Below are 7477 nucleotides of genomic sequence, written 5' to 3' on the forward strand. Positions count from 1 at the left end.
CGTGCGCGCGGCGGAGCGCGCTCGCTGTCTCAGCCGCCGGCGCCGGGCGCAGTCCGCCTTTTTCTGGAGCGACCCGGCCACGGTGCTAATCGATAGCAGCAGCCGCCACCGCAGCAGTCCGCACTGGGGGACCGAGGGCTTTGGAAAAAGGCGGGGTTGATGGCTCTGTACTAGGAGTGGGCTGGACCGGACGCCAGAGACAAAGGCTCTCAAGACAAGAGGGACTGTGGCCCTGCGACGGCACTGCTCGGGATTTTTGACCCCAGGACTTTTCGCCCCTTCGTTTTTCTCTTCTGACGCTTCTCTCATCTTAAGCCCGCGTCCCCTCACCCGCGACCTCGCTCCTCACCGGGAGGGCCGCGATGGAGGTCCCGCCCCGGCTCTCCCATGTGCCGCCGCCATTGTTCCCCTCTGCTCCCGCTACTTTAGCCTCCCGCAGCCTTTCCCATTGGCGGCCGCGGGCGCCTCGGCAGCTCGCCCCGCTCCTCCCTTCGCTCGCTCCCAGCTCCGCCCGGCAGGGGGCGCGCCGGGCCCAGCGCCACGTCACCGCCCAGCAGCCCTCCCGATTGGCGGGAGGGGCGGCTATAAAGGGAGGGCGCAGGCGGCGCCCGGATCTCTTCCGCCGCCATTTTAAATCCAGCTCCATACAACGCTCCGCCGCCGCTGCTGCCGCGACCCGGACTGCGCGCCAGCATCCCCCGGCCGACAGCTCCGCCACCATGGAGGACATGAACGAGTACAGCAACATAGAGGAATTCGCAGAGGGATCCAAGATCAACGCGAGCAAGAATCAGCAGGATGACGGGTACCGCACGCTTCTCTCTTCCCCCTCCCCCAGCGCGCCGCACGCGCCCTTCATCCTTCGGGAGCCGCGCGCTATCCCGGTTCTTGCCCCGAGTCGATTCCTCGCGTGCCCGCCGGGCCCCGCTAGCTTAGAGGAAAGAGGAAAGTAGGAAACGGAGGGGTGACTCCAGCGGAGGGTGGGGGAAGGGCGGAGGAGTTGGAGGAGGAGGAGGGCGGCGGCGGCGGCGTCTGTGTCCCGAGTGCGCAGGCGCCGCGTGGGGCCCGAGGGGGAGGGGCCGGCCTCGCTGCGCCACATGCTGCAGCTGCTGCCGCCTTTTCATTGTGTCTGTGCTAGGGCCCCGCGCAGTTTTCCTGGGCGGTGTTACGGAATTACTCGTTTGGAATCGGTGTGTGAGTGGTACTTGGATCCCCAGGACGTGTTAAGAGTTCTTTAGGTGGCATGTTGGCTTGACAGCTGTGAAAGAGGATGAACCTAAGTTGTGAGGGATCAGCTTAGGAAGTTGGGGTTTTTAAATCTTAAAGCAATCGAACATACTTTGCTGGTCTCGTTTAAACTTCGTATCATGAAGCATGGCGAGCACGCTGTCCACTGTTTCGAATAAGCGACCTCGATGGAATTGGGGAGAAGGGTTGTGTTTTTTGTTTTAATACTTGATGTGTAGACCCGGATTGAATTCCTTACATATACAGTTAAACTTCCCCGTTCTTGGTTCGTAGTTAACATAATTCCAGAACTGAAGTAATCGTGTGAGGCGCTGCTAATCTTTTTTAAAAAAATAACTTTATTTCTAGTAAAATGTTTATTGGAGGCTTGAGCTGGGATACAAGCAAGAAAGATCTGACTGAATATTTGTCTCGATTTGGGGAAGTTGTAGACTGTACAATAAAAACAGATCCAGTGACTGGAAGATCAAGAGGATTTGGATTTGTGCTTTTCAAAGATGCTGCTAGTGTTGATAAGGTAGGAGCAGGTTTTGCATTGTAGTCCTTCTGTGTACTTTTGCAAATTGTCTGGGGGTTTTCCTTGCATAGCGTTGTCAGATTAAATTTGTCTTCTAGGTTTTGGAACTGAAAGAACACAAACTGGATGGCAAATTGATAGACCCCAAAAGGGCCAAAGCTTTAAAAGGGAAAGAACCTCCCAAAAAGGTTTTTGTGGGTGGATTGAGCCCAGATACTTCTGAAGAACAAATTAAAGAATATTTTGGAGCCTTTGGAGAGGTGCGCTTTATGACTACTTTTGTGTATGTTTATGTAATAATCCCCGGGTTTTTACAGAAAAGAACATTATCCGATGTGGAAGAGATTAAATTAACTACTCAGGTCCTTTTTAGTCACTACCTTAATCACTGTTTACTGTGCTATGATGGAAACCCATACTGAATTTGTTTTGGCCAAAACACCGGTGCTTTGGTGTGGTCAGTGTTTGGACTTCTACCAATGGCATCTATTGGGTACAAAATAATAAATGAAGTTTTGCTCTCCTTTCTAAATGCTTCACAGACGAATCTTTGCCGTTTGAGTTGACAGTAAAGTAGGAGCTTTTATACAGATGTAATGTGACTAGAGTAACATGCAATATGTGTTTGAAACTTGGAAAGGACCTGGGGTATTCTAAAACCTTTTGGTAGCTTTTATCATTACTGGATGATCGTTGAGTGTGCTTCTTGATTTCAGATTGAAAATATTGAACTTCCCATGGATACAAAAACAAACGAAAGAAGAGGATTTTGCTTTATTACATATACAGATGAAGAGCCAGTAAAGAAATTGTTAGAAAGCAGATATCATCAAATTGGTTCTGGGAAGGTAAAGCCATCTTGATTCTATTAAGTGAAAATATTGAGGGTGGTTTTTGTTTTGTTTCTTTTAGTGAATTTCTCAAAATTTGTTTTGAGAAGAATAAAAGGGCTTGACATAGTAAAAATTCTATTTGTTTTTTTAATGTGTTTATAGTGTGAAATCAAAGTTGCACAACCCAAAGAGGTCTATAGGCAGCAACAACAACAACAAAAAGGAGGAAGAGGTGCTGCAGCTGGTGGACGAGGTGGTACTAGGGGTCGTGGACGAGGTGAGACTTAATTCTTTGAAGATGGCTCAGTGGCTTAGGCTGCAAATTGCTAAATAGGAATAAGCCCATAAGAAAGTAAAGCTAGTTTTAAACTGTTTGAATATGAAAAATTCTCAGGTTAGTGGGTGGGTCTTTGTTAGTTTACTGGTTTCGCCTCTTCAAAGAATGGCCAGCCTGACAGGGCCATTACTAATGGAGAAATAATACCACTTAATGTGGTTAAGATTACATGGTACATCATGGCATGATAGGGTTTTTTTTGGGCAGGAGTCCTTGTTTTAAAGCTAAACAATCTACCTGTTTTCACCTTCTCCTGATTTTCCTTCCTGTTAAAGTTTATTTATTTTGAAGGACCGTGCGCACCTGTGCGCATGGCGGAGGGGCAGAAAGAGATAATCAAAGGCAGGCTCTGCTTGAACTCAACAAGCCTTGAGATCATGACCTGAGCTGAAATCAAGTCTGTTGCTTAACCAACTGAGCCACCCAGGTGCCCCTGTCCTGATTTTCCATTACATGTAGGAAACTTGATAACTGGCACAATTGGACTTTCTGCCCCCTTTTATGATAATTAAAATAATAATTTTCTCCAGTCAGATAGCAGTATAGATGTACATTCTGCCTGTTTAAGATTTGTGGAGTGAGAGACAGGAACACAACATTTTATGTTAGGATTGGGGGTCAGAAGTTGTCTCCTAACAATCATTGTGCATTGTTTCAGGTCAGGGCCAAAACTGGAACCAAGGATTTAATAACTATTATGATCAAGGATATGGAAATTACAATAGTGCCTATGGTGGTGATCAAAACTATAGTGGCTATGGCGGCTATGATTATACTGGGTATAACTATGGGAACTATGGATATGGACAGGGATATGCAGACTACAGTGGTAAGAATATTTAACTTAATTTCATAAACCAATGGTATTAAAAATTCAGTGTTAACAGTGCAATCCCATTCCGCAATTGTGTGTGGGTTTTCCGTTTTTTGAAGTGTTTGGGAGTTTTTGAAGCATTTGATAGTCATAGGATGGTTACTGACAAAGATTTTGGTTAGAAATGTTCTGGAGTATGTGATACATGACTAGTTTATAATAGCTATTTAAAATACATGATTTTGATGTTTTGGCATGCAGAGTATTACACATTTAATAGTTTTCTATTAACATTTATGATGAAACTTTTATAGAAAGCATTCTTAATGTAATTTTTTTGTGTTTTCAAAATAGGCCAACAGAGCACTTACGGCAAGGCGTCTCGAGGGGGTGGCAATCACCAAAACAATTACCAGCCATACTAAAGGAGGACGTTGGAGAAAACAGGTGTGTATAAGAGTACAAGAAACCAGTGGAAATGTCTAATTTAATTTAAAGATCAATAGACAAATGAAAAATAAGTAAAAACAAAATATTATGTAGTCTGTTTTTACTAAATTGTTAATTTTTTAATTGCTTTATGAACCTGTTTTGCCTAAAGTGTCTATAGATCTTTAACTTTAAAGTCTTATCTCACCTTCTTTAGTATTACAGAAAAACTTAAGAGTTTTTCTGTTTGCTTTGTGTACCAGGTGGTCTAGAGGAATAATTAAACATTTTTAGAACTATTAACAGGTAAAGTACTGAAATGGGTACAACTTAAGGAAAACAAGAATGTTGTCTTCTAACTCTGACATTATACCTTGTTTGTACCCGCCAGCGGGAACTTCATTGCAGGCCGTGTGTCACCCTGACCACGTCTATCTCTGGGGGTCGCACGTTGCGGGCAGAGCGCAAGGCATACACCAGAAAACGCTGTCCTGTGGTATGGTCTCTTCCAACTTCATGTACCAGCGTAAAGATTAAAGTGGAAAACTTCAGACTTTGGCTTCTTTTTTAATCTTTTTGAAGATTAAGTGTCTAAACTTAACTTAAATGGTTTTTTACAGGAGTTAAAGTACATAAATGCCTTTTTACAGCTTAATCATTTTGGTCTTCTGTTTAGTGTTGTATTTCAATTGTGGAGCCTCATTTTAAGTGTTCATTCTTTAAGATTTAATGCTTGCTTTTTCTTTTTATAGCTAATAGTGAAATCTACAAACCAAAACAAGAACTTTAAAATCTGGGATATAAATTAAAGATCATATGCACACAGCAATTCGTTTTCTTATAATATAATAAGCCTATTAGGAATTCATTTTTGTAAGAGCATTTTTTGGCTTACTAGAGATGCTTCTAGTAGACCTAAATCTAGTATACTTCAGTCTGAATATGGGAACATTGCATTCCCTGATTCCTTACTAAATTTAAATTCACTATCATTTGGGAACTGCAGGGTGAATATTAATTACCCAATCTCCATTTTGCAATTCAATATGCATGTGATCTTTAATTATTGAAGAAAAGAATAAATTGAGGACTTAAAACAATTCATGAAAGTGGACCTTTGAAAGCTTTCAGAGTTACACAAATCTAATTGCTATTTTGTTTTTGTTTTTAGGAGGAGATTGCTAAAGTTAACCCATCTTGCAGGACGACATTGAAGATTGGTCTTCTGTTGATCTAAGATGATTATTTTGTAAAAGACTTTCTAGTGTACAAGATACAACTGTGTCCAACTGTATATAGCCGCCAATTAGTTTTCTTTGTTTTTACTTTGTCTTTTGCTATCTGTGTTATGACTCAATGTGGATTTGTGTTTATACAAATTTTATTTGTATGATTTCATGTTAAACCTCAAATAAATGCTTCCTTATGTGATTGTTTTTCTGCGTCAGGTACTAAATAGCTCTGTAAAAGTGTAATTTAAAATAAGCAATAATTAAGGCACAGTTCATTTTGTAGGGAATATTGGTCCATAGGGAGAAACTGTGGTCCTTTTACGAATAGCCAGCTACAGTGTGCCCCTGTTCCCCCTTTTTGTTAGATGTAGTCTATACTCTAAGGCTTCATTTCCCTGCTGAGGTTTCCACCACACCTGTAACGTTTCTCTGTGTATTTGGAGACCTTGTCATAGTGTTGTCATTAGTGGAAGCTTTCTAGCAGACCATCAGTCTTCTGGATTATATTTTGAAGAACTGTACCTTTTTAGCACAAAGCATGTTGGTAGTTCCTTTTCGTAAATAGAAGTGATTGTGCTTTGTTCCTGTCTCTGGAAAGCCATTGATTAGGGTAAGCTCATTCAGAATCTGGTCTGTTAGAGCTTTGGCTAATTGTAATACCATGACTTTACTTGTTTTCTTGATTAAAACATCCAGATATACCCAGGGAAAAGGCACTGTTAAACAGTGTGTTGGAGCTACAGTTTGAGTATCTGAAATCGTTACAAGGATTTTGGCAGATAGGTATGAGGTGGTTAAAATTTGAGTAAAAGTTAGATGCAGATATTTGAAGTAGTGACTTGAGGAAGTCAGTTGTATTCTATTGGTATTGTCACAGCAAGCACCAAACTGAACAAAATGTTTTCTTTTGGGGGGTTTTTAGGAAGCTATATTGGGTGTTAACTGTTAATGTGGTGTGAGTTTTTAGAAAAAGTCATGCTAGTAGATTCCATCATTTTTAATGCATTAGTGCATGAGCTGCATAGTTAAGCATTCCATATTCAGACATAGGAGTAGTGAGGAAAAGTATAATTTAAACTTTATGTATGTCAATGCAAATCTAAGGTGACCGAGTCATTACAACAGCTTTTCCTGGTGAATCAAACAGTTTTATCTCTAGGTTTTGGAGAAATTCCTGGGTAAATCTAAGCTTCAAATTTTACATTCAGTGTAGTTGGATTTAAGGGGTTTTTTTAAGTTTTGTTTCTCTGGTTCTACATTAGCCTTTAGGATTGGCATACGTGTTCATATGCAGAGCAGTTGACCTCACCTTCAACCAAATGTAAATTTTTTATGCTGATGAACCTGCCTTTTGTTTTATTTGGTGCCTGCAGCTTTCTTTGTTTAATGATTGTACTCGCTGGCTATCAAGTTACAATGCACTTGGCCTTGTTCTGCTCCTGTTTTGCTATTTGACCTTAAACCTAGGCCAAGTACCAATGTTGGTTATTGCAAGGGACTGTTTATTCTTTCGACATGCAACCTTAGGGAACAAGGGAGATTTTCATTTTAAGTTATGTTGTCAAAGTCTGTAGGTGCAGTGTCTAGGGAGTGAATCCTGTTAAGTTCAAATTTATGATTAGGTGACAAGTTGACATTGAGATTGTCCTTTCCCTGATCAAAAATGAATAAAGGCTTTTTAAACAAAATCCAAACTCTTCAATCAAGTCTTGGTATATATGGCTTTGAAGAAATACACTACATCTAGAGATTATTGTCTGAGGTTTACAAAAAAAAACAATGTGCTTGGTTTTTTACCCCCTCAAGAGGCTTTGGACTCTTATTAAGAATTTAGGCTCTATAAGTGCCAAATGATGTAAATTTTAAATAAGCCAAGAAAAGTGCTCTAGGCACTTGATTTTGATGAATGAAAGTTATCAAGATACCCTGAAGTATTAATTTAGAACTAAGTAATTTGATAAGTTAATTGAAGGGGTGAGGATGGAAATTCTGAAAGCCTATGACAAACATATTCAAGTAGCCTGTGTATTTTGTTAAGCATGCTATCTGAATGGTTTTGACCAAGTT

General features: G+C 41.2%; 1 protein-coding gene across 3 annotated transcripts; it reads left to right on the top strand.

Moving 5' to 3' along the window:
- The first annotated feature begins 34 nt into the window (after positions 1-34).
- Positions 35-7098, top strand: HNRNPDL (heterogeneous nuclear ribonucleoprotein D like). Of its 3 annotated transcripts, none has more exons than XM_007074766.3 (8): positions 35-805; positions 1597-1765; positions 1864-2025; positions 2482-2613; positions 2761-2875; positions 3594-3764; positions 4104-4196; positions 5350-7098. In XM_007074766.3, the coding sequence occupies exons 1-7, from the start codon at positions 363-365 to the stop codon at positions 4172-4174; spliced, it is 1263 nt and encodes a 420-aa protein (XP_007074828.3). In that variant the 5' UTR covers positions 35-362; the 3' UTR covers positions 4175-4196; positions 5350-7098. The 3 variants fall into 3 exon arrangements, with proteins under 3 accessions (XP_007074828.3, XP_042840222.1, XP_042840223.1); XM_042984288.1 differs by lacking the exon at positions 5350-7098 and adding an exon at positions 4570-4660; XM_042984289.1 differs by lacking the exon at positions 3594-3764.
- Positions 7099-7477: the final 379 nt, after the last annotated feature.

This window comes from Panthera tigris, chromosome B1 (genome assembly GCF_018350195.1).
Source record: "Panthera tigris isolate Pti1 chromosome B1, P.tigris_Pti1_mat1.1, whole genome shotgun sequence".
NCBI classification, from domain to species: Eukaryota; Metazoa; Chordata; class Mammalia; order Carnivora; family Felidae; genus Panthera; species Panthera tigris.

What these genes read in the sequence shown, in the direction of transcription:
- HNRNPDL (XM_007074766.3), top strand. Translation starts at nt 363, where the DNA reads ATGGAGGTCCCGCCCCGGCTCTCCCATGTGCCGCCGCCATTGTTCCCC. An exon ending in AAGAATCAGCAGGATGACGG is followed by an intron (nt 806 to 1,596) that starts GTACCGCACGCT and finishes CTTTATTTCTAG; the next exon opens with TAAAATGTTTATTGGAGGCT. An exon ending in TACTAGGGGTCGTGGACGAG is followed by an intron (nt 2,876 to 3,593) that starts GTGAGACTTAAT and finishes GCATTGTTTCAG; the next exon opens with GTCAGGGCCAAAACTGGAAC.